Below are 25,451 nucleotides of genomic sequence, written 5' to 3'. Positions count from 1 at the left end.
CCGCCGCCAGCCCTTTGCCCCCCGGCCCCGCCGCCAGCCCCGCGGCCCCCCGGCCCCGCCGCCAGCCCCGCGGTCCCCCGGACCCGCTGCCAGCCCCTCGGCCCCGCGGCCCCGCGGTCCCCCGGCTCTGCCACCAGCCCCTCGGCCCCCGGGCCCCGCCGCCAGCCCCGCGCCCCGCGGTCGGTCATGCCCTTAATAGGGCATCGCGCGGCGGAGGTGGTGGCCGCTCGGCGGGGGCTCCTCCCGGCGGTCCCGGCCCCGCGGCCGCTCGGCAGACACGTGGGTCCGGGCTGTGCTGCCGGCCCGGCCCGGCCGGCGCCTCCCACACGGCCGGGGGCGGCCTCCGCCTCCGCCTGGCAGTGGGTCGCATAGCTGTGGCCTCTGCTCACCTCCCGATCGGGCCTTGGCAGGGACCCACCGCACCCTCTGCCGGCGGCAGCTGTGCCGGGAGACGGAGCCCTCTCCCCCTCGGGGAGACCCTGCCGGCCTTGGGCAGCCCCCGTCCGTGACCCCGACCCCTCTGGACCCGCCGGGACCCAGGCTGCTGCCAGCTGCCTGCAGCCCCCGGTGGGGGGGCCTTCAGGCCCCCGGCTTAGGGTCTGGGGTGAGCCCCTGGGCAGGGGGAGGGGGCCCTGGGACAGCCGACAGAGCAGGTTCCAGCTCCCGGCGGCTGGTCCCGCTGGCTCTGCCCCGGGCAAGGGCAGCTCAGGGAGAGCATGCTGCTGGGGCTCTGCCCAGCCTGTGGGCACCGCTCTGCGCCCGCTCCCATCGCCCAGGCTCCTCCGCTGCGGGGGAGGGCGGAGTGGGGGTGGGGGCGGGGGTGGGGGTGGAGGTGGGGGAGAGGCTGGGGGTGGGATGGGGTGGGGGTGGAGGTGGGGCTGGATCCTTCTCCAATAGTCCGGTCCTGAGTGGGATGGATGTGCTGTGAGGTTCTCCTTGGGGCCAGCCGTGGGCTTCTGTGCCCGTTGCCCGGGGCCGGGCAGAGCCCCTCCTGTGGCTGGGGGCTCGGCGTCTGTCCGTGGCCGGCACAGGGAGGGAGGGCACACCTGGGGCGGGCAGGGCAGGGCAGGGCCACAGCGCTCCGGACAGACCGGGCCAGAGCCGGCTCTCCGCTGGCCACTCCGCTGGCCGCTCTGTGGAACATGGGACACCTAACTGGACGCTCGTCCGGGCGGCGCGGGGCTGCGTGTGGCTCCATCCAGAGCCTGTCCGGCCCCAACGCCCCAGGAGTGAGCTGTGGGGGGCCGGGGCGGGGGCGGGCGGGGTCCCGTCTCGGTGGTCGGGGTGGGTGTTGGACACACTGGGCTGCCCCGGCCATGGTCCCTCCTGGGCTCGGTGGGTGACATGCCTGCGCCTGTGGGCACCGGGCACCCACCAGCATGGAATTATCTAGAATCAGGGTGCAGCGCCCCGTGTGGCCCTCGCCCGAGGGTGGCTGGGAGTTGCCCAGCAGGAGAAGAGGTGCTGGGGTCCCCGTGTGGCCAGGGTCTCTGGGGCAGGAGTCCGGAGCACAGCAGGCACCCAGGCTCCTCCGCTCCTGGCTGGAGCCCGGGACTCGGTGAGGGGTGGGCCGGTACTGAGCCCAGGCGTGGCCTAGAGAAGGCTGGAGGCGCCAAAACTGGTTTGGCTCAGTGGATAGAGCGTCGGCCTGTGGACTGAAAGGTCCCAGGTTCAGTTCTGGTCAAGGGCATGTACCTTGGTTGTGGGCACATCCCCAGTAAGGGGTGTGCAAGAGGCAGCTGATGGATGTTTCTCTCATATCGATGTTTCTAACTCTCTATCCCTTTCTCTTTCTCTCTGTAAAAAAACCAATAAGATATATTTTTTTAAAAAACGAGGGCTGGAGGTGCCGGGCTCTGGGCCCGTGGCTGGCTGGTGAGCCCCTGGCCCTACCAGAGGCCTGAGACCCCGGGAGGGAGGGAGGGGGAGCCGGCCCCTGGGGCCAGCCGGCGAGTGGCTGCCGGGCTGGGGTGTGGGGAGCCCCTCGCCGCGCTGGCGCTGCCTTCTGCCCAGCCTGCACACCCCTCCTGGTCCCTCCTTGGGCCCAGGAAGGGCCCTGGCTCTGCCTCCGGGCCTGCTCCCCAGGGGCAGTCACCCATCCCCCCATCCCCTGTTCTTACTCACCAGCCAGCTTCGTCCTCCCCTCCAAAGGTCAGCCTAGCCTCTCACCCCTGACCCCCCACCGCACCCAGGCCCCACCCTGGACACGTCACCACCCGCTGCCGTCCCCGTGCGGCCCTGGGAATCCCGGGCCATTCCAGCTCCCAGCAGTCACCATCCTCCCAGAACATTCTTGATTTCCTGCCAGCCAGCGCCCCTTGCCCCTCCCCACCCTCCTCCAAGCCTTCCCTCCAGGGCAAATTCCGTGGGGCTGCAGCCCCTGGGTGGGGGCGGGTGTCCGGCCAGCCCAGCGGCAAGGGGCCTGAGCCTGGCCTGCTGCTCTGGGGGAGGCAGAGGAGTCGGGGGCAGGGGTGCAGGGCGGGGAGGGTTTGAGGGGAGCAGGGTGTGCACAGGGCCTCGCAGTGGGGGGCGGGCTCAGCCAGGAGGGCCTGGGCAGCTGTGGGGGTGGGGGTGACCCCTCAGGGCTGGGAGCAGGTGAGGTTCAGTGTGGATCCGATCGGAGGTGGGGCTGCAGAGGGCAAGGCCGGACGGAGGTCAGGAGGAGGTCACCGGCGTCAGCCTGTCCTCAGGGCACCTGTGACTTTCTCCGGAGCTCAGCTGATGGCGCCCGGCCTGCGTGGCTCAGTGGTCAGCGTCGACCTGTGACCCGGGAGGTCACAGTGCGTTCCTGGTCAGGGCCCACGCCCGGTCCGTGATTCACTCTCATCATTAATGTTTCTCTCTCTCCTCCCTTCCTCTATAAAATCAATAACGATATAAACCAATAAGTAAGTAAGTAAAGCGGCTCCCCCACCGCCCCGGCCGGCCGGGCCCTGTGCCAGGCACCCTCCTTGTCTGTCTGGCCGTCCTGCCCTGGACTCTGAGCTCCGTTATCTGTGTCCCTGGCAGCAGCCCTCAGCCCTCCGCCCGCGTGTGCAGGGCGCCCGCGTGGGGGGTGCGTGCCGTCATCTTTGGGGGCAGGAGCAGGGGCTGGCAGGAGCCCGGTGCTCTGGGAGAGGCTTTTGGTCTGTGCTTATTGTCAAAAGTAAACCGAGCTCAGCGCCCGAAGGACAGCAAGCTCGATGGGCGTCTCAGAGAAAACGGTTTAACTCAGCGTCACAGCTCTGGCCCTGGTCTCACCGGCTGCGGTGCCATCACAGTGCGTGCGTGTGTGTGTGTGTGCGCGCGCGCGCGCGTGCGTGCGTGTGTGTGTGTGAGAGAGAGAGAGAGAGAGAGAGAGAGAGAGAATCCAGAGGTTTTTACATGTTAATAGACCGTTTACATCACCTGACCCTGGGCAAACCCCGATCTGCTTCAGTCCCCACGGGTTGGCCTGGATTCAGGGACGGCCTTCATTTTTTAACTGATGGAAGGTTGTAGCAACCAGCACCCAGCCGCTCTGTGGGCACCGTTTCCCCACAAAGCAGGTGTTGGTGAGCGCCACTCAGCAGTAAGGAAACTAAGGCGTGTAGTTCTGTTTTGTTTTGTTTGCTGGTTGGCTGATCCTCACTGGTCGTTAGAGAGAGTGGAAGCGAGCGGGAAAGACACAGAGAAACATCGATGGGAGGGAGACACACCGCCCGGTTGGCTCCCGCACGACCCTGACCAGGGCCTGGGCCAGGGAGGAGCCTGCCACTGAGGCACGTGCCCTGGACCAGAATTGAACCCGGCACCCATTGGTCGGCAGGCCGACGCCCTATCCACTGAGCCACACCAGCCAGGGCTGTAGGTTTTTATTTATTTATTTATTTAATATATTGATTTTTTACAGAGAGGAAGGAGAGGGGTAGAGAGTTAGAAACATCTATGAGAGAGAAACACCGATCAGCTGCCTCCTGCACACCTCCCACTGGAGATGTGCCCGCAACCGAGGTACATGCCCTTGACCCGAATCGAACCTGGGACCTTTTAGTCTGCAGGCTGACGCTCTATCCACTGAGCCACACCGGCCAGGGCTGTAGTTTTTTTTTTTTGTGTGTGTGTGTGTGTGGTGGTGTTTTTTTTTTATGTGATGCCATTGTACACGTGATCGATGACACTGGATGGGTATGTGGGCTGTTTCCACCTTGTGGCGGCCTGAGCAGGGCTGCTGTGAGCATGGCGTGTGAGTTTCCGGGATTCGGTAGATTTTTATTGTCTTCGTCACCCCTGGGCAGACACCAAAGAGTGGAATTGCTGGGTCCGGGGGTCGTAGCTGCTCGGAGAACTGCCAGTCGGTCCCCCGCCCTGCCCCCTCCTCCCCCCGCCCCAGGAGCCTCCCGCACTCAGCACTATCTGCCCGGCTGATTGGGGACATCCAGTAGAGTGGGTGTCAAGTGGGCCGGCCGCTGGGTTTTGTTTGTGCTTCCTGACGCCTGGCCCGCCTCCCGCCTTCTCGTCTCCTTGGCTCCGTGTGTCTTCTTGTGAGAAACCTTTGTCCAGATCCTGTGTCCATTTTATTTTATTTTAAAAAAATTTATAGAGAAACTGATTTGCATTAGAATTTTAAATATATATATATTGATTTTTTTTAGAGAGGAAGGGAGAGGGATAGAGTTAGAAAACATCGATGAGAGAAAAACATCCATCAGCTGCCTCCTGCACGCCCCCTACTGGGGATGTGCCCGCAACCAAGGTACATGCCCTTGACCGGAATCGAACCTGGGACCTCCAGTCTGAAAGCTGATGCTCTGTCCACTGAACCACACCGGTGAGGGCCCTTTGTCCATTTTAGAAAATATATTCTATTGATTTCAGAGGGGAACGGAAAGGGAGAGAGGGGAACACCCAGGATGAGAGAGAATCGCCCATGGGCTGCCTCCTGCACACCCCACACAGGGGATGGAGCCCGCCCCTGACCGGGAATCCGACCGTGACCTCCTGGTTCATAGGTCACCGCTCAACCGCTGAGCCCCACGCCGGATCCTTTAACCGGGTTGTGGCGGAGTGGCTGGAGCGCCCTCTGTGGGTTCCTGATGGGAGCCCAGCAAACGGCGGTTTGCAGAAACGTGGCCTGGTGTGCAGGTGGGTTTTCACTTCCTGCGTGCGTCCTTCGCCACGCTTCCTCACGTGAGCCCACTTCCTCGTTTTTCTTGGTTGCTAGAGATTCTGGTTTTAGTGCCTGTTCCAAAGTCGTGAAGATTTACGGCTGTTTGTTTTTTCCAGGAGTTTTATAGTTTTAGCTCCTGTGTTTAGGCCCGTGGTCCTCAAACTGCGGCTCTCGAGCCACATGCGGCTCTTTGGGCTCCTTGAGTGTGGCTCTTTCACAAAATGCCACGGCCTGGGCGAGTCTATTTTGAAGAAGTGGCGTTAGAAGAAGTTTAGTTTAAAAAATTTGTCTCTCTCTTGCCGAAGCCGGTGTGGCTCAGTGGATAGAGCGTCGGCCTGCAGACCAAAGGGCCCCAGGTTCGATTCCGGTCAAGGGCATGTATCTTGGTTGTGGGCACATCCCCAGTGGGGGGGGGGTGCAGGAGGAAGCTGATGGATGTTTCTCTCTCATCAATGTTTTTAACTCTCTATCCCTCTCCCCTCCTCTCTATAAAAAATCAATAAAATATATTAAAAATTTTGGCTTTCAAAATAAATTCCAATCATTGTACTGTTGATATTTGGCTCTGTTGACTAATGAGTTTGCCGACCACTGGCTTAGGCATTTGATCCGTTTTGAGTTAATAATTGCGAGTGGCAGGAGGCAGGGTCTGCCTTGAGTCTTTCCGGGGAGGACCTGGGGGAGCTGGGAGCAGGGGCCGGGGTCTGAGACCGTGGGAAGGGACAAGGAGGCCAGGGCGGGATGTGCAGGCGGCCCCGGGGCCACGGGCAGTGCCCGGGGCAGGCCCACGGGGGGCAGGGAGGTGCTGGGCTGGGTGCCTGGTGGGGCCCTGGGTGCTGTGGGCTGGGTGGGGGGGAGCCAGGAAGTGTTCTCAGGCGAGGAACTGGGCCCTGGGAAGACTTGGGGCGCCCCCTGCAGGCCCTGGGCGCCTTCACCTCCCTCTCGTTTCGGGGGGCTCGGCAGAGGGGCCTGGGCCAGGAGGAGGACGGGCACCTGCTGCCCCCTCGGCTCCTGGGTGGGGCAGGTCCGGGGCCAAAGCCGCGGGAAAGGAAGGATCTGGAAGGAAGGCGGGGGGGGGGGGGCAGCTGGGTTCTGACGTCCTGGACCGCAGGGCACGGGGCGGGGGGGGGGGGGGGGCAGCGCGGGGTCCCCAGCGGTGTCTCAGCCCGAGGCTTCATCATCCTCGTCCTGTTCCTTTTGGCTTTCACCGCGTGTGTGCGCTGACCTTTTGAAACGCATCTTTGTTCTCGCCTCTGAGTAAACGCCTGCTACATGGGAAGCTCATGAAACAGGCAGGGGATTAAGTATCCGGAGACACAATGGGCCTCCCTGTTCGCGATGCCACGGGCCTCACCGCAGGCTGTGTCCTGGGCGGCGGGACGGGGCGGGGGGGGTGGGGGGGCGGCACAGACACAGAACCTCTCACGGTCCCGGAGGCCGGAGTCCAAAGCCACGGTGTCGGCAGGGCTGTGCTTGCTCTGACGGCTCCAGCACCTCCCGGCGGCCCTTGGCTTGTGGCCACATCCCCCACTCTCCGCCCGCCCCGTCTTCACATGGCTTCCCTGCGTGGCTCCTCTTCTCTGTCCTGTGGGGACACTGGTGAGATTCAGAGCCCGCCAACCCATCCAGGGCGATTGCCCGAGATCTGTAATTTCGGTGGCAAAGGCCCTACATGTATATATAAAAGGCTAACGTGCTAAGTGTCCGACCGGCCGACCGGCTGCTATGACGCACACTGACCACCAGGGGGCATGTGCTCAATGCAGGAGCTGCCGTGACTCGCACTGTTACCACAGACCTGGCGCCCACAAAGCCACACAGGCCCCGCCACCACCCCTGAGCGACGCCCCATCAAATCGAAGCCAACGCTGCCAAGGCCCCACGGTGCAAAATGCGGCCCACAGCCCAGCCCAGCCCAAAACGGGTGCTGTGGGCTCCGGGTAATGACGTCAGGTAGCAGCCCCCGGCTTCCCCTCCCTAGCGGCCAGCCTCCTAGGAGTTTCCTCAGCCCAGGAACACGGCTTGCTTTACAGCCATGTGCAGACATTTCACACTTTAACCAGATGTCTGTGAGGCGTTCCTCTGCCTCGTCTCCGATGATCCTCCCAGAGTCCTGGAGTAGGTACGGTAGATAGAGGTTCCTGTGGAATCCTATTTCCTTTGTGCCCCCCCCCCCCCCGAGATCCAAACCCTCCACCTCTTGGTGCAAGGGATGATGCCCCAACCCACGGAGCCACCCGGCCAGGCCACAAGGTGCACGTTTTTATTTTTTTATTTTATTTTATTTTATTTTTTTAAAATCAATCTTTATTGTTCATATTGTTACAAAGGTTCCTCATTTCTTCCCCCCTCCACCAGGTTCCCACCCCACCCTCCGCCCCCTCCCCATCCCCCATTGTCCTCATCCCTAGGTGCAGTTTATGTTCAGTCTCTTCCTCCCTCCCTTTCCCCGATACTAAATCCCTTTTCAGATAGTAAATCAGTTACTTAGCATTTTCTCATATCAATAATACCACCACATGCCCAATGATACATTTCACACAGAAGACATTTCCAAATAGGTCAACCAGCCTCATCCAGGCCCCACCCAAGGCACTCACAGATCTACACCCCAGCCCTATACTAACTCAACACATCCCGATCTAAGCCTTCATCACTTGATTCAGTAGACCCTCAAGTTCCCACAAAAGTTTCCAGCCATGTCTGAGAGGCTGCCGTGGGGCAGGGGCAGGCGAGGAGCGAGCTGTTCTGGGCCTGGCTGCTCCGGGTCTGGCCTCTGTTGCTCTGGTTCGTTCCACAACCAACTGCTCTGGGTCTGGTCACCGCCGCTCCCGACCTAGTTGCTCTGGACCTGGCTGCTGCTGCTCCGGGCCTGGCCGCTCCCAGCCTGGCAGCCGCTGCTCCGGGCCTGGCCGCACCCGACCCGGCTGCTCCAGGCCTGGCCGCTCCCAGCCTGGCAGCTGCTGCTCCGGGCCTGGCCGCTCCCGACCCGGCTGTTCCGGGCCTGGCCGATCCCAGCCTGGCAACCGCTGCTTTGGGCCTGGCCGCACCAGACCCGGCTGCTCCGGGCCTGGCCACTCCCAGCCTGGCAGCTGTTGCTCCGGGCCTGGCCGCACCAGACCTGGCTGCTCCGGGCCTGGCCGCTCCCAGCCTGGCAACCGCTGCTCCGGGCCTGGCCGCACCAGACCCGGCTGCTCTGGGCCCGGCTGCCCCGGGCCCGGCTGCTCCAAGTCTGGCCGCTCCCAGCCTGGATGCTCCGGGCTTGGCTACTGCTGTTTTGCACCTGGCTGCTCCCAACCCAGCTGCTCTGGGCCCAGCTTCTCCAGGCCCGGCCACTCCGTGTCTGGGTGTTCCTGGACTGGCCACCCCGGCCTTGGCTGCCTCCGCCTCAGGCCTGGCTGCCACTGCCCCAGGTCTGGCTGCTCCAGTGCTGGCCGTTGTTGCTCTGGTTCTGGCTGCTGCTGCTCTGGGGCCCGGCCATTGCTGCTCCGGGCCCGGTTGCCACTGCTTTGTGCCTGGGCACTCTAGGCCTGGCCACCGCTGTTCCAACATTCTGTCCTTTTTTTTTTTCTTCCCTTTTTAAAAAAACGCATTTATGTTGCAATGTTGGCTGGTGAGTTGAGTTCTGACTTAGTCTTTGATTTTTCAAGATCTTCTTTGTATTCTTTCTTAAGTAATTTTACTATCTTTTGCTCTCACTTGATTTCTTCACATTGAGAACTTTGGTTTCTTCCTCCTTGTCCTGGGAGCTCAGCAGGTTGGCCTGTGGCACCCCTTTGTTCTCTGCGGGCTCCCGTGCTGCTCTAGCCTGTTGCCGGGGTCGGCTCCGCCCAGGAAGCAGCCCCCAGCCTTGGCTCCGTTGCCGGCGCTCAGAGGTCGAAGGCTCAGGGGCACCCCCCCTCCCCCGGGGGGCCCCGTTGCCCGGCTCCCTGCCGGCGCCCGGCTGGCTGGTGTCCGGCAGGGGCTCCTGCTCCCTGTCGCATTCCTCCAGTCTGGAGCTTTTTTTTTTCTCCTTCCCGCTAGGGGAGTCCAGGATCAGAGTCAACAGACTGTCCTCTGCGCGCAGTGCGCGCGACTCTGGGGGCTCCTCTTTTCGCCACTCCCCTGGGATTCCGCCTCACAGCCCTGTCTCCCCCTGCCCGAGCCTGGGTTCCCAGGGTCTGGTCTAGGACTGGGGTTCAGAGCAGTCCGGACTGAGGCTCAGCGCCGCCGGAGGCTTTGTTTCTTCCCGCTAGGGTAATCCAGCATCAGAGTCAACATTCAGTCCTCTGCGCGCAATGTGTGCGCGACTCAGGGGGCCCTGCTTTTCGCTGCTTGCTTGGGATTCCGCCTCACAGCCCCGTCTCCCCCGCCGGATCCTGGGTCCCCAGGGTCTGGCTCATAACTGGGGCTCAGCGCTGCCGGTTCGGGGGTTCAGCCCAGGCTGGGGGTTCTATTTCCTTCCTGATAGGGAACACCAGGCAGCACCCAGCCCTCTCCTCCTCTCCGGCTTCGACCTTTCCGCGCGCGAGTGCGTGCGAGCGAGCGCGCAGCACGTCTCCGTACCTTAGGCTTTTTTTCAGCTCCTCTGATTTTCCTTCTGGTTTTCTCTTTCCTTCTTGTTGTAGAATTTTCAGTCAGTCGACTACCTGTAGCTCTGGGCGATGTCCACTCTACATTTTAGTTGTATTCCATTGAAATTGTTGTGTGCTGCTGCGGCTAGGTGTCTACCCGAGCAGCCATCTTGGATCCTCTGTTTCCAAGGTGCACGTTTTTAAAAAACAGCAAACAGCCGGGCCCGTGTGGCTCAGCGGTTGAGCGTCGACCTGTGAACCAGGAGGTCACAATCCCATTCCCGGTCAGGGCACATGCCTGGCTTGTGGGCTCCATCCCGCTCCACCACTGAGCCAAACTGGTTTCGGCTTTTAAAATTTATTTTATTGATGTCAGAGAGGAAGGGAGAGGGAGACATCAATGAGAGAGAATTAGTGGTTGGCTGCCTCTGGCACACCCCCTACTGGGGTCCAAGCTTACAACGAGGGCATGTGCCCTGACCGGCACTCAAACCCTGACCTCCTGGTTCACAGGTGGATGCTCAGCCACAGCCACGCCGGCCGGGCCGAGGATGGCGTATGGTAGACACACAAAACTCCTTTTTGCTTACTGCCAATCGGACAAATTCCTGCAACATGAACGTACGATAAAACAGCCCCCTGAGTGGTAGCCCTGTTGTTATCTGAGCGAACCCCCTGCCGTAGAACATTAGGTCATTCTGTTTTGTTTTGTTTTGTTTTGTTCTCTGGGATTAGGATCTGCCGCAGCGCAGTTTTGTAGCGGGATTGCTGAGTGTGACTGGAACGGGGTTACACCGGGATTTCTGGGTCAGAGGGTGCGCACAATGTCGGCGTTATCTCCGCCCGGATTCCCGTTCACCCTCAGACTGGCAGGGGTCCCCAGCCCGGGTGTCTGGGTGGCGGTGGTGCCGCTGTGGGACCCGGGCCAGGGGCGTGTGTGGGATCGGCAGCCTGGAGGAGGGCGGGGGCTGCACGCCGGCCGGAGACCCCCCCCCCCCCCCCCCCGCGCGGTGTGTGAGAAGCCACGTGTGTGTTCAAAGGGGGAAAGCCGTTCCCCAGCGGCGTGGCTCCGTGGTTGAGCGTCGGCCTATGAATCAGGAGGTCACAGGGTTTGGGGTTTGAGTCCCGGTCAGGGCACATGCCCGGGTTGCGTGCATGTTGCTTGTAATTTTGTAATTGGGGGGGCATGCAGGAGGCAGCCGATCAATTATTCTCATCATTGATGTTTCCCTCCCTCTCCCCCCCTGTCTGAAATCAATGAAAAATATATTTTTAAAAAGGGGAAAACCAAGAATCCTGCCCATGTTGACCGATGTTCCATAAAGGAATTCCAGGGGACACACCGGAATCGGGGGACAGTGAGCCCCCACACGGGCGGGGGGGGGGGGGGAGGGGCCGTCGGGAGGGGGCGCAGTGGAGTCATGGTTACGGCTCAGATGTTCTCCTCCCCACACCCGCCGCTCCCAGCCTGAGCGCTTCATCCACACGGAGTGCCAGCGAGGTGGGGGGCAGAGGGGGAGTGCCAGCGAGGTGGGGGCGGAGGGGGGTGTCGGGTGGGGCCGCGCGGGTCCGAGTCGCAGTTTTGGCAAATGTGTCCGTGACCGTGGGGGGCGCGGCGATCCTGTGGGGCTGGGCCTCCTGGAAGCCACTGTCCCCGGCCCCTGAGTTCCTGTGCGACGCTGGCTTCCTGCCCGTAAGTTCCTTCTGGTTTTCAGTCTTCACATTCCACAGTACATGGTTGTTTAAATGTTTTTATTGCTTTTAGAGAGAGGAAGGGAGAAGGATACAGAGTCAGGCCCCACACACTGGGGGTGGAGACCACAAGCCAGGCATGTGCCCTGACCGGGAATCGAACCAGCGACCTCCTGGTTCATGGGTTGAGCACAGTCCCAGGCCTGGGCTGTGATGGCAGCTGCACAGCGTCACCAGCGGCCTCCATGGCCCCCGCTCACCTGGGTCCACCCACAGGCAGAGCCGAGGCTGGCTGCCGCCGAGGGCCCAGGGGCCTGGCCTCCCGCCGAGGGCCCTGCAGGCCGAGCTGGGGCCCTGAGCCTGTGGCTGAGGGGCGCTGGCTTGCTCCCCACGGGCACCCCGTCCCACCCGCCGTGTCTCGTGCCGTGTGGCCCAGGGGTCTCGGTTTTGGGGATACCAGTGCATCCTCTTTCCTAGAGTGCGGCCCCTTCTTACAAGAAATGCGGTGCCTTTGCTCAGACGAGCGGCCAGCACTTCGGAGGACAGCAGACACATTTCTCCTTTTTCCCGTAATCTTCACCCGAGAGTATTCTTCCCATTGATTTTTTTTTTTTTTTTTTTAGAATGGGAGAGAGGGGAGAGAGAGAGAAACATCGATGTGAGGAGACGCATGCAGTGGTTGCCTCCCGCACATGCCGTGACGGGGGATCGAACCTGTGACCCTTTGGTGCGTGGCCGGCGCCCTAACCTGGGCGTCCCACGGCCGGGCAGGCCTTCCCTCTCGTTCGTGAGTGAAGCTGGCAGTGGCCTTCCTGGGAGGTGTGCGGCCCTCGACCTGCAGGACGGTGTCCCTGCCTTCCCGTGGCCGGCCGGGCCCGAGGAGACCGCCGCCCCCCGCCTGCCCGCCCAGACCAGCGGCTCCGGGTTAGAGACGCGGCCCCGGTCAGCCGGCGGGAACCAGAGGGTGGGCCTGATGGGGCGGAAAGGGGGTCGGTAGCTTCTGTGCCCTGCACCCCGGCCGGCCCGGCCCAGGAGGGGATGGGCGGCTTGCTGAGCACAGAGGCTGGTGCCGGCGAGGGCCAGAGGGACGCTCCAGCTTACGAGTGAGCCTGTGGAGGGCGGCTTGGGTCCTAGGCCAGGGTGAGCCGGCTGCAGGAGCGGGTGGGTGGGGGAAGGTGCCAGGGAGGGCCGGGGCAGGGGCAGGGGCAGCACCACGGGGGGGGGGGGGGGCGATAGGAGGTGGGGGTATGGGTCCTGGTGATGAGGGCATGATCTAGGGCGGGCCTCACCCCTGCCTGGTCACCATCTCACCAGGTGGAGGCCCAGGCCCTGGTGGCTTGTGCGGGAGGGACGGGTGCGCGCTCCTGGAGGGCCTGCAATGCGCCGGGACTGGGCGGCGGGCCTGGCCATCGGCCGGGTTGGGGTTGGTCCTGGGCGGCGGGGCTGGCGGATTGGGGTTGGACCTGGGCGGCGAGGGCTGGAGGGTGGCGGGCCGGCGGGGAGCATGCCCGCGGCCATGCCCGGCATCGATCCGCTGGAGCCCCGCCCCGGCCCGCAGGCCCCGCCCGGCCCCGCCTCCTCCCGGCTGCGGCTCTGGCCGGGCAGCGCGGTGCGGGCTGGACTCCGCGTGCGGCGCCCGGGCCCCTCTGCGCCGGAGCATGGACCCCTCGCGAGCCATCCAGCAGGAGATCAGCTCCCTCAAAGGTGCGGGCGGGCCGGGTGCGGGGACCCCGGGCGGGTGCACCCGCGGGGCCGGGTCAGAGCTGCCGCAGGGACAGCTCCGGGGAGGGGCTGGGGCGCGGGGACCCCAGGCTCCGGCCGTCAGGGCCCCCGGGGTGGGGTCCGCCCGGACCGGCCGGGGGCGCCTCCCGCTGCCCCAGCCCGGCCGTGCGCCGGGGGCGGGGCGGCCCGGCGGGCGGGGCGGGGCGGAGGGCGCGGGCTCCGCAGCCGGGCGGCCGCTCCCCGCCGGCTCCCCGGGCCCAGGCCCCCGGCCCCCGGCCCCCGGCCCCCCATCCCCGGCCCCCGGGTCCCGGCCCCCGGCCCCTCATCCCCGGCCCCCGGGCCCCGGTCCCCGGCCAGCCCGAGGGCGCGGGGCCAGGCCGGTGGGTCCCCGCGCAGAGGCGCCGGGCCGGCGGCCCCGGAGCCACACTGCGGCCCTTTGTTCCGGGCGGGGGCCGGCTGCCCAGGGCCCGGGCCGGTTGCTCTGGAAACTGAGGGCCGAGGGGGCCGGGGCCATGGTGCCGGCCTGGCCCTCCGGGCGCTGAATCAGCAATGCGGCTGCGGACCCGCGGGGAGGGGGCGGCGCGCGCGGAGGGGGCGGGGGGCGGGGAGGGGCGTGGCGGCGGGAACTTCTTGCTCCGGCTCCTCCCTCCCCCTCCATCGGGCGCGTGGGAGGTCGGGGATTCCCCGCGCGCCCCGCCCCCTCCCCGAGCTCCTCCTGCGGGGCCGCCGCCCGCTCCCCGGAGCTCCTCCCGGGAGCCCCTCCTGCGGGCCCGGCCTGAGCGCTGAGTCGGGTCCGGGCGGGGCCGTGGCCGGCGTCTCCGGGCAAGGAGGGGGCCGGCGGGCTCGGTGGGCGCTCAGGTCGGGGATCCGCACCGGAGGAGAGCGGGGTGTGCGGGGCGCCGTGCGGAGCAGCGGGCACATGGGTCCCGGGGACTCAGGGCCAGGCTGGGGGCGGAGGGCGCTGGCTTTGGGTCCGGGCTGGGCCACCGGCCTGTGCCGGCCGGGACCACGGCGGCGGGGAGTCCGCAGGCGCTTCCTCCTGGACCCGAGCTCCACCCCCGAGCGGGTCCCGGGCCGGCGGGCCGGGCTGTGGGACGCCAGGCTCGGCCTCCAGTTTCCACCCCCGCTCCGTGTGCGCGCGGTGTGTGCGCGCATGTGTGCATGCGTGTGTGCGTGCTTGTGTGTTTGCAGACGGCAGGGCGGTGCTATGGCAACGGCCGCATAAACCGGCCCCACGCGCTGCCTCTTGGCTGCAGCAGCGCCGCCGCAGGCGCCTCCCTCCTCGGGATCCCCACCCTCCCTCCCGCCTATTTATAATCCGCCCCCGCGGGCGGGCGCTTGTGGGAACGGGTGTGTCCGCGGGGGGAGGGAGCGCAGATCCGGGAGTGGGTCTGTGTGGGAGGGAGCCTCGCTCCTGGGGCCTGGGTGCTGGAGGCTGGGCTGGCACAGGATGGCCACGGTGCAGCCTCAGTCCTGGGCCTGCAGGCGCCGATGGGTGTGGCCGGGCCAGGCTCAGGCCCTGGTGGGGAGCCGCTGCGCTGGGTCCCCTTACGCTGGGCCCCGGCCCTCCCTGCTCTGTGGCTCCTCTGACCAGCCTCTGTCCGGCCGGCTCTCCCGCGGCACTCGGGGCTGCAGGACTCGGTGACTTTGATCGCCGGCGGCAGCTGAATGTTTCTGGCCCGACAGCTGGCCTGTGGGGCTGGGAATGCAGGGCGGCCCCACCCCACGCCGAGCCCCCACCCTGCTCCCGGGCCCCATGTTCCCGGGTTGCCTGGGATCCGCCTGGAAGTTTTAAATAGGGTGGCATTGTCTGCGCCCAGCCGAGTGGGGGCTGCGTGATGGACAGCAGCCAGCGGTGCCCACAGCCTCCTGACGGTGCTGAGCCTCAGGCTGCCGGCAGTTCCCTTCCTCCTCTTCCCCAGACCCCAGCCCGCCCGCCCTCCCCCAGACCCGGGGCCGCACCCTTTAGATCTTAGGAGCCTGTGAAGCCACCGTCCTGTGTGGGTCCCCTCTGCCCTCTGCCCCCCACGCCCTCACCCACTCGGAGAGTCTGGGTCCCTCCTGCTCCTGTCCCGCCCCCTCCCCCGGCGGGGCACATAGAAGGAAGTGTTTGGAAACTGATGTAATTTCTGATGATGGAGCCGAGTGGTGTGGCCGGGAGGGAGGGGACGGGGCCGCCCGGGGTGGGTGGCTGCCGCCGGCGAGGTGCCCCCTCTCCCCGGGCCTCGGTGCTGCGGGTGGGAGGGGCCGGCGGTGCTGAGTCAGAGGGGGCCGGCCTGGAGGGAGGCTCTCGCAGGCGGTGGGCAGGCCAAGTGCCGGCAGGAATCAGGAATCGCAGGAGCCAGGCAGCCGGCGCCAGAGCCTCAGTCCGTGCCCAGGCCCGAGCCCGGCACCAGGCCTGCCCACCCGCCGCCCGCCGCCCAGGCCCCTGCCGCTCCCTCTGCCGAAGGGCCTCCCCGGCCTCCTGCCCGTGCCCCGCCCGCGCCCGCGCCCCGCCGCCCGCAGCCATGGTGGCCGGCATGCTCATGGCCCTGGACCAGCTCCGGGCCATTTACGAGGTGCTCTTCCGGGAGGGGGTGATGGTGGCCAAGAAGGACCGGCGGCCCCGCAGCCTGCACCCCCACGTGCCCGGCGTCACCAACCTGCAGGTCCAGCGGGCCATGGCCTCGCTGCGGGCCCGGGGCCTGGTGCGGGAGACCTTCGCCTGGCGCCACTGCTACTGGTACCTCACCGACGAGGGCGTGGCCCACCTGCGCCAGTACCTGCACCTGCCGCCCGAGATCGTGCCCGCCTCGCTGCAGCGCGTGCGCCGGCCCGTCGCCATGGTGATGCCCGCCCGCCGCGCCCCCCACCACGTGCAGGCCGTGCAGGGGCCCCTGGGCTGCCCGCCCAAGCGGGGGCGCCCGCCTCCCGAGGACCCCGTGGGTGAGGAGCGGAGGGTGTACCGCCGGAAGCAGCCGGAGGAGGGGGCCCCCGAGCCCCCCGTGGTGCCCGCCGCCGCCCCCGGAGCCCTGTCCAGGCCTGGCCCGGAGCCTGCCCCGGCCACAGGTCAGCCGCACCCCGGCCCCAGCGTGGGGGACGGGAGGGGGAGCCGGGGCCTGGGCCTGGGGGGCTGGAGTGGGGTGTCGCACAGGCGGGGGGTCTGCTCCCGCCAGCAGGGGGTGCTCTCTGTGCCTGAGGGTGCTGGGTGCCCTGGGACCGGGCCACGTGGCTCCTCCTCCCGGCGTGAGGACCCGGGTGGATAGGCCAAGGAGGAAGCACATGGGCCCCTGCCAGCCGGCCCCGAGCACGGGGCGCGGGGTGGGGCTTGTGGCCCTGGACTGGCAGGACCAGCTGTTCGCCGGCCCTGCCCTCTCCCCGGTGCTGCCCTCACCCAGGCCTGTCCGCCCCTCGGCCTCCTCCGCTCCTGGCGGCCCATCCAGAGGAGGTGCTGGTGCAGGGGCTGTAGCTCGGTCCAGCAGGGCGGCGGGCACCCTGCCTGACCTTTCTGAGCCTCTTGTCCGTCCAGTGGGGGTGGCCCCTGCCCGCACGGTCTTGTGGCTCAGATGCGGTGACTGGTGCTTGGCTGCTTGGGGCTGGTGATGGCCTGGGGGAGACGAGCAGACCCCAGGCAGGAGCACACGGCGGCCGGAGGGCAGGCACCGGCGGGGCCCAGCCCCACCGGGCAGGCCCTTTGTGGTCTCAGAGGATGGGACAGGCCCCGCGTCCCAGGGGCTGCCAGGGCCCTGGCTGTGGCCAGCTCTGCAGCATCCTCTGTCCCTGAGCACCTGCGGCCGGACCAGGGGGTGGGCGGCGGGGTGCCGTGCACTGGGCAGCTCACTGCCCCCCAGCACCAGGCAGGCTGGACCCCGCTTCCCTCGTTGTGTCTCGACGCCTGGGGAGGAGCTGACATCTGAGGGGCTGGGAGGGGGGCCTGGATTTGGGGGGTGGGGATTTGCCAGGCGAATGGGGGTCACGGAACCCAGGTGGGGAGCGGGAGTCCCCGTCTCAGCCGGGTCTGTGCTGGGGAACCCCCCCCCCGGGCAGTGTGCTGGGATGGTGGGGTTCAGGGGCCGCCTCTGGCTCTCCCGTGGCCTCTCTGGCTCCTGGCCAAGGATAGATGTCTGTTCCCATAAGGAGACGAGGCCAGGCCGCCGGCCAGCAGTGACTGGTCAGCACTGGCCGCGTCTAGGCCAGGTCCCCGCCCAGAGCCTTCTGCCCGGCCTCCCCTGGCCGCACCCTGCGCCTTCGTGGTCTGCAGACCCCCGCTCCCCGCCCCTGGTCCTGGTGTGGGGACCCTGGTCCCCGCCCTCCCTTTCCCTCCTCCTTCCTCCTCCAGGCCAGGCTGGACCGCGGGCTGCGGGGCAGGCATTGGCAGCAGCGCCAGAGGGGGCCTGGGTGTGGCCGCCGTGGGCAGGGGGGCACCCCCGGCCCCAACGGGGTGACTCAGTTCTCCCTTCCCTGCCCCAGCCCCAGCCGCAGCCGCAGCCACAGCCGCCGGTGGCCGCTCAGAGTTTCCAACAGGAAATGAGCTCCAGCCCCGGGCTGAGTCAGGGCCGGGTGCGGGCTCCCTCCTTCCCTGGTCCCTCAGGCCCAGCCCGGGCCGGCCCTCTCCCTCCCCAGGGTGTGGCACCAGCTTCCTCCTCGCCTGCGGGTCCTGCATGAGGGCTCCGCACGTGGGCCGAAGCCTGGAGCCTCCGCTGCTCGGAGCTTTTCAAATTTTTATTTTTATTTTTACGGATTACAGAGAGGAAGGAGAGGGAGAGAGAGAAACATCCATGATGAGAGAGAATCATGGATGGGCTGCCTCCTGCACGCCCCACCCTGGGGATGGAGCCCACAACCAGGGCGTGTGCCCTGACCTGGAATCAAACCACCATGACCTCCTGCTTCCAGTCCTGGCCCCTGAGCCACACCAGCTGGGCTGCAGCTTAAAGATGGGCAAGTAGGAAGGTGGCAGAGGGCGAGGTCAGGAGCTTGTGGGCCGACGGCGCTGGTTCCTAGAATGACCTGGGTCGAATGGGCCGCCTGTGTCCGCCCGGCCCTGGCCGGGGAGCCCCGGTCCCTGCAGGTCAGCCACACGTGCCCCCAGCCCGGCCCTGTGCCCTGGTGGTGTCTCCTCCGTGTGGGAAGGTCTCTACCAACGCTGTCCGCGTACCAGCCAGACCCAGACCGAGCCCCAGACCGAGCCCCGGGCCCAGACCGAGCCCCAGACCGAGCCCCAGATGGAGCCCGGGCCCAGGCCCAGACGGAGCCCCAGACCCAGACCGAGCCCCAGACCCAGACCGAGCCCTGGGCCCAGACCAAGCCCCAGACCGAGCCCGGACCCAGGAAGCCCCACCGTCTGGACGAAGGGGCAGCTTTGAGGAGCAGCCCGGGAGGGCCCCTCGGAGGAGGTGCCTGAGCTGAGCCCTGACCGAGGAGGGGGAAGGGACCTGCTTGGCCACCAGGAGCCGAGCGAGGGTGGGACAGGAGGCCAGGCGGCTGGGAGGGCCGAGGCCCTGGGTACCGGTGTGGGCCTGCTTTGTGGGTGGGGTGGGTCTCCATAAAGAACTTCATTTACACCTCAAAGCAGCCGCACTTTCTCCGTCTCCAAAGTCCCACTGAAGCCGGAGGTTTATAGGAAAGGACGCGCCTGAGCTGTGCCTGCGGGTGCCCCCACCCGCCTGCACCTTGATCTTCCCGCGGCCCCGCCCGCAGGGACGCTGAGTCAGCACCGGAGCTGCCGCGCTGTCCGGGCCGTGTGCTGCGGGACACCAGGGTCTGGCCAGCTTTTCGTGTAATCTTAGGTTTTTATTGATCTCGGAGAGGAAGGGAGGGGAGAGAGAAACCAACGATGAGAGAATCATCGGTCGGCTGCCCCGATGGCCTGCTCTGCAGCCTCCTCTGTTCCTGAGCCCCCCCCCCCCAACTGGGGGTCAGGCCTGACCAGGAACCGAACGTGACCCCCGGGTTCATAGGTCGCTGCTCAACCACAGAGCCCCACCCGTGCCAGGCAGCTTTTTGGGAGAGTCCCCAGGCTGGCATCTGGGTCCCGTGTGCGGGAGGGTATCTGTCTGTAGATGGGGGGAGGGTATCTGTAGATGGGGGGAGGGTATCTGTCTGTAGATGGGGGAGGGTATCTGTAGATGGGGGGAGGGTATCTGTCTGTAGATGGGGGAGGGTATCTGTAGATGGGGGAGGGTATCTGTAGATGGGGGGAGGGTATCTGTCTGTAGATGGGGGGAGGGTATCTGTAGATGGGGGGAGGGTATCTGTAGATGGGGGGAGGGTATCTGTAGATGGGGGGAGGGTATCTGTAGATGGGGGGGTAGGGGGGGAGGGTATCTGTAGATGGGGGGAGGGTATCTGTCTGTAGATGGGGGGAGGGTATCTGTCTGTAGATGGGGGGAGGGTATCTGTAGATGGGGGGGAGGGTATCTGTAGATGGGGGGAGGGTATCTGTCTATAGATGGGGGGAGGGTATCTGTAGATGGGGGGAGGGTATCTGTCTGTAGATGGGGGGAGGGTATCTGTAGATGGGGGGAGGGTATCTGTCTGTAGATGGGGGAGGGTATCTGTAGATGGGGGGAGGGTATCTGTCTGTAGATGGGGGAGGGTATCTGTAGATGGGGGAGGGTATCTGTAGATGGGGGGAGGGTATCTGTCTGTAGATGGGGGGAGGGTATCTGTAGATGGGGGGAGGGTATCTGTAGATGGGGGGAGGGTATCTGTAGATGGGGGGAGGGTATCTGTAGATGGGGGGGTAGGGGGGGAGGGTATCTGTAGATGGGGGGAGGGTATCTGTCTGTAGATGGGGGGAGGGTATCTGTCTGTAGATGGGGGGAGGGTATCTGTCTGTAGATGGGGGGAGGGTATCTGTAGATGGGGGGAGGGTATCTGTCTGTAGATGGGGGAGGGTATCTGTAGATGGGGGAGGGTATCTGTAGATGGGGGGAGGGTATCTGTCTGTAGATGGGGGGAGGGTATCTGTAGATGGGGGGAGGGTATCTGTAGATGGGGGGAGGGTATCTGTAGATGGGGGGGTAGGGGGGGAGGGTATCTGTAGATGGGGGGAGGGTATCTGTCTGTAGATGGGGGGAGGGTATCTGTCTGTAGATGGGGGGAGGGTATCTGTCTGTAGATGGGGGGAGGGTATCTGTAGATGGGGGGAGGGTATCTGTAGATGGGGGAGGGTATCTGTAGATGGGGGGAGGGTATCTGTCTGTAGATGGGGGGAGGGTATCTGTCTGTAGATGGGGGGAGGGTATCTGTCTGTAGATGGGGGGAGGGTATCTGTCTGTAGATGGGGGGAGGGTATCTGTCTGTAGATGGGGGGAGGGTATCTGTCTGTAGATGGGGGGAGGGTATCTGTCTGTAGATGGGGGGAGGGTATCTGTAGATGGGGGGAGGGTATCTGTAGATGGGGGGAGGGTATCTGTAGATGGGGGGGTAGGGGGGGAGGGTATCTGTAGATGGGGGGAGGGTATCTGTAGATGGGGGAGGGTATCTGTAGATGGGGGGAGGGTATCTGTAGATGGGGGGAGGGTATCTGTCTGTAGATGGGGGGAGGGTATCTGTCTGTAGATGGGGGGAGGGTATCTGTAGATGGGGGGAGGGTATCTGTCTGTAGATGGGGGCGGGGGGATGGCAGGATCGGGGTTGCCTTTCAGCTGGTCCCGCAGTGGCGGTGGGACACGGTGGAGGAGGCCCCCTGAGCAGGCATGCGGGTGTGGCTCTGCCCAGCTGGTCCTGGGGAGGGGCAGGGGCAGGGGAAGGCCGGCTCAGGGAGGGGTTGGGGTGGGACGTCTGGGGCGGGGGGCTGTGGAGAGGAGGGGGCGTGGGCTGGCAGGAGAGCTCAGTAGGGAAGACGGTGCCCGGGGGCCCTGCCTGTGGGCTCAGAGGGCTCGGCCGGCCGGGCGGGCCCACTGCACCACCGGGCTGGTCTGGCCCGCTGGCCCGCCGGCCGCACGCTGCTCCCCTCTGACTAAGGGGCGGCTGCAAGGAGGAGCCAGGCTCCCGGCTGGGTGGGGAGCCCTCCCTCGGCCTCCCACCCCTTCCCTCCTTCCTGCCTGCCTTCCTCTCCTCTCCGGCCCGCGCGGCCCGGCCTGCTGGGCGCCATGGACAGGTACAGCATGGAGGAGCTGATCCAGCTGGGCCAAGGTAGGCAGGGCCTGGCAGGCCGAGGGCCTGTGGGGCGCGGGCCGACCGCCCACGGGCCGGGCTCCCCGGCGGCAGCTGTGGTGGGCCCAGGACGGGGGGGGGCTGGAACTCGGGGATGCAGGATGAGAGCGGCTTCCGCTCCGCGCTGCCAGGGCGTGTCTGGTGAGGGATGGAGGTGCTGGCCCTGGCCCAGGTCTGGCAGCGAGAGCGTGTGTGTGTGTGTGTGTGTGTGTGTGTGTGTGTGTGAAGGGCTACCCTCGCCCTCACGAGCTGGCCCTGGCCCTGGCCCGGGGTCCTGATGGGCCCCTCAGAGCTGGCCGCAGCAGGCCAGGCCCCTCAGACGGGAGCCTCTGAAGCAGGGAGCGGGCCTTTCGGCGAGGGCCAGGCGGGGACCCCAGCGGGCCGGGCCCGGTGTGGTTTGCTGGGCGTTGCTGCCGGCCGCCCGGGCTCAGGCCGGACTGTGTGCCCGCAGGCCGGCTCCCCGCCCTCTCTGTGCCTCGGTTTCTCACCGGCCTGATGCGGGAACAGCACAGGACTCCCGTCCCAGGGCCCTGTGAGGGTCACACAGGATGGTGCCTGGCAGGGAAGTGCCACAAAATGCCCGGGTGTCGTCCTGGCCCTCTGTCTCTGGGGCCTGGGCGGAGGGGCAGGATGGTGACCCCCGTATCCTGTTTCCCGGCACACGGAGCTCCAGCCGGTCAGGATGTAGAGGGGGCCTGGCTGCCGGCGAGCCTCTGGCCCCGGCCTTCCACAGCCCGGGCTCCGGGAGGCGGGGCAGGCCGGAGTGGCCTGGGCGGGGCACAGCCCCTTGAGGGGGCTCTTATGCCCGCGTGGGTCTCTGGCCGCCCGTGACCTTCGGAGGCTGTCCGCACCCTGGCCCACGTGGCCTTTACCCAGAGCACCAGCACGCGGAGCCGCGCACGCCCACGCCCGGCGCGGGGCCGGGAGAGCCCGGGGCCGAGGCCGGGGGGCGCCACCGCGCCGGACTGGCCTCCAGGGCCCAGGCCCCGGTGCCCTCGCTGCGCGTCATGTTCTAAGTCGGGACAGATGACGGCCCTGCTTGTCCCCGGATATTTATATCCCGCGGGCCCCCTGCCCACCCGCCCCTCCCCCACGGCCACAGGCGCCGCCGCTGACCGCGCACGCCCGTGCCCTCCCTCCCGACACCGCTGCCCGCGCTCCGCCGCCTCCGAGGGGCCTGCGACCCTCCCTCACCCGCGCCCACTCCCGTCCGCGAGGCCTCCCGCCGCCGTCCCCAATGAAGGTCGTGCCCGGTAGGTGGGAGCCCAGCCCGCCGGCCTCTCTCCCTGCACACCGCCCGCCGCCCGCCCCGGCCGACCGCCTCCCCGGCCCCTCCCCAGCCCCGGCCCCGTTCGCCGTCCGTGTGGGGACCTCGGGACTCCGTGGGGCCAGAGCCTGGGCTGGGGCTGGGGCTGGGGGCCGGGCCTCCATGCCTCCCTGGGGCGCCCGGCAGCTGTCTCAGGGGGCACCCTCGGGGGCAGAGTGGGTGCTTGGGCACGGACGGGGTCACCCTCCGGTGGGGGTGGGGAGCCCGGGCGGAGGCCGGCGGCTGCCGGGGGTGCTCCTTGGCACGGAGTCAGCACGCCGCAGGCCCCTCCCTCCGCGGGTGTGGCCGCGGGTAAACAGGGGTTAAGGCTCCCGCTAACCTTGAGCGGTAGCTGCGCGCAGGGACAGCTGAGCCGGGCTGGGCGGCCGCGGGGACGGTGCCCAGTGACCGGCGGGAGGAGGGGCGAGGCGGTGGGAGCCCGGGCGGTGCAGGGGCCGCGCCAGTCCCAGCCCGGCCGGCGGAGCTGCAGGCGGTCCGCGCCCCCGGCCCGCCCTCGGAGGGAAGGAGGGAGGGAGGGAGGGAGGGGGCCGGCCTCGCAGCCAGCGCCCGGCTCTGCCCGCACGCAGCCGCCGCCATGGAGCCCGCGGGCGGCCTGTTCCCCTCCCTGGTGGTGGCGGGCCACGTCGTCACCCTGGCCGCCGTGTGGCACTGGCGCCGGGGGCGCCGGCGGGCGCAGGAGGAGGAAGGTAAGCCGCGCCGGCCGTGCTGGGAGCTGTCACCCGAGGGAGCGGGGGCGGGGCGGGGCGGGGCGGGGGCCGCCGCCTCTCACCCCGCATTTCCCCTCCCTCCCCTTCCTGTCCCCGAGCCGCACGTGGCCCGGGAAGCCGTGCTGCCCCCGCCTCCCACCGCCCACGCCCGCCGCTCCCCTCGCCCGGCCGCCCCGCCGCCCGCCGCTCCCCTCTGGTCGGGGCTGCAGCCGGCGCGGGGCGCGGCGGGGCGGTGCGGGAGCCCCGGGCGGGAGGGACGGGGAAGCCCGGGCGGCTGTCAACACGGCCCGCAGGTGCCCGGCCGCTCCTGCCCCGCCGAGCCCGCCCCCTGCAGGCCGAGCTGCCCAGTGGAGGCAGGTGCCTCCGAGCCGGTGCCAGCGCCCTGTGCCCGGGACAGCCCGGCGGCAGCCAGGCTGCACCTGCCCCCCCGCCCCCGCCCGGCTCAAAGTCACCGCCCTGGGCTGCAGCCCGCAGCCCGGCCCCGCACAGCACGGCCCCCACCGGCCGGCGCGGAGGGCTCTGCGCCCGCGGGGCTGGGGGCCGGCTGCTGGCGGAGGGGCCGCCCTATGGGGCGCGGGGAGGGTGGGCAGGGTCTGCGCCCACGGCCTGGGTGCGGGCCTCGTCCCCGTGGGGGTGATCGGACCCCCTGGCAGGCCCGCTGCCCCGAGGACTGAGTCAGGATGGGGCGTCAGGGCGTGGTTTCGGGGGGCTGGGAGCGGCGGTGACTCAGCTGCGGTCAGTCCGTGCGCAGGCCGGCTGCTCCCCTGGGCCCGCCCCCCCTCCCTGTCCCCTCTCCCTGTCCCCTCCCGCCCCCCCCTCCCTGACCCCCCTCCCTGTCCCCCGGGGATCCCTCCGCCCGGTCCGGCTGCTCCCCTGGGCCCGCCCTCGCTGCCCCTCCGCCCGGTCCGGCTGCTCCCCTGGGCCCGCCCTCGCTGCCCCCCTCTCCCTGCCCCCCGGGGATCCCTCCGCCCGGTCCCGGCTGCTCCCGCCGGCAGTGCCCTGGGCTCGGCCTCTCTGCCCGTTTTGGGCTGATCTCCCCAGCGCCTCCCAGTCCCCCATCTCCCCGCCCCCGCCTCTGGTGCGTCCCGCCGGGAGGGAGCCTCCTCTCGGGAGTTCCCGGCTGGGGGGGTGGGGCGGGGGTTCCCTCCTCGGGAGCCTGGGCGCCCCCAGTTCCCGGCCCCTGTCCTCCGCCCGGCCCCCAGGAGAGCAGGGCCCCTCCACCGGGGGTGCGGCTTCCGGGCCGCGGGGCGGGGCGCCCACGGGGGCAGGTTCTCCGGGTCTGGGCGGCCGCGGCGGGGGAGGGAGGGAGGGCCAGAGCCGGCGTGGGCTGCAGCGGCACTCGGCCGCCGCCTCGGTGCAGATCGATCGGAGCGATCGCGGACCATGGCCGCGGCCGGCGCGTGGGGGGCGGGGGGCGCCTTCGCCGGGGCGGCGCTGCTGGAGCGGCCGTGCTGGCTGGACGGCGGCTGCGAGCGCGCCCGCAGGGGCTACCTGTACGGGCTGCTGTGCTGCGTAGGTGGGTGCGGCCGGGGGGGGGGGGGGGCCGGGGGGCCGTCCCGTCTCCGTCCCGAGCTGCCGGGGCGGGAGGGCGGGAGGGCGGAGGGTGGGAGGGCCGCGGTGCCTCCAGGTGCAGCCCGCCCCCGCCCTTCCCGGAAACACCTGGGAGGAGGGAGGGGGAGGGAGAGGGAGGGGGGCGGGGTCTGGCCTTGGATCGGCCGGGACGAGGGCGGAGGGAAGCGGGCGCCGAGGGCCGGGTCTGGCCTGCCGGGCTGTCCATGGGGCCGCGGTGCCCGCAGGGGCCCCGGGCAGCTCTGGGGACACCGATGGGCGGAGGGGCAGCTCCGGGGACACCGATGGGCGGAGGGGCAGCTCCGGGGACACCGATGGGCGGAGGGGCAGCTCCGGGGACACCGATGGGCGGAGGGGCAGCTCCGGGGACACCGATGGGCGGAGGGGCAGCTCCGGGGACACCGATGGGCGGAGGGCAGCTCCGGGGACACCGATGGGGCCCTGGGAAGCTCCGGGGACACCGAGGGGGCCTCGGGCAGCTCTGGGGGGCTCAGGGTCAGGCACATGGAGGAGGAGCCGGTGCGGGCAGTGTGTCCTGGGGGCGGCTGGGCTGGGGGCAGGGGCGGGGCAGCGGGAGGGGTCTGCGGAGGGGGTGGGGATGAGCCCTGAGA

The 25,451-nt window shown here is 67.7% G+C and overlaps 1 protein-coding gene across 7 annotated transcripts in view; it reads left to right on the top strand.

The window, feature by feature from the left end:
• Positions 1-25,451, top strand: part of PLEC (plectin) — a 66,793-nt gene that overhangs the window by 5,155 nt on the left and 36,187 nt on the right. Inside the window, exon 1 of one of the 7 annotated variants that reach the window (XM_084907269.1) lies at positions 12,972-13,077. The exons of 3 other annotated variants lie outside the window; for them this stretch is intronic. In XM_084907269.1, coding sequence (XP_084763395.1) covers positions 13,032-13,077 — 46 coding nt within the window. In that variant the 5' untranslated portion in view covers positions 12,972-13,031. Of the gene's footprint in view, positions 1-12,971; positions 13,078-15,396; positions 16,144-23,072; positions 23,251-24,629; positions 24,788-25,451 lie in introns of those variants that run through there. 3 more of the 7 variants (XM_084907263.1, XM_084907265.1, XM_084907267.1) reach the window with 3 other exon arrangements.

The sequence above is a fragment of the Pipistrellus hanaki genome (genome assembly GCF_964339955.1).
Source record: "Pipistrellus hanaki genome assembly, contig: scaffold_41, whole genome shotgun sequence".
Taxonomy (NCBI): Eukaryota; Metazoa; Chordata; class Mammalia; order Chiroptera; family Vespertilionidae; genus Pipistrellus; species Pipistrellus hanaki.
The sequence above is the reverse complement of the archived record's forward strand: the minus strand, read 5'-3'. Positions and strand labels throughout refer to the sequence as shown.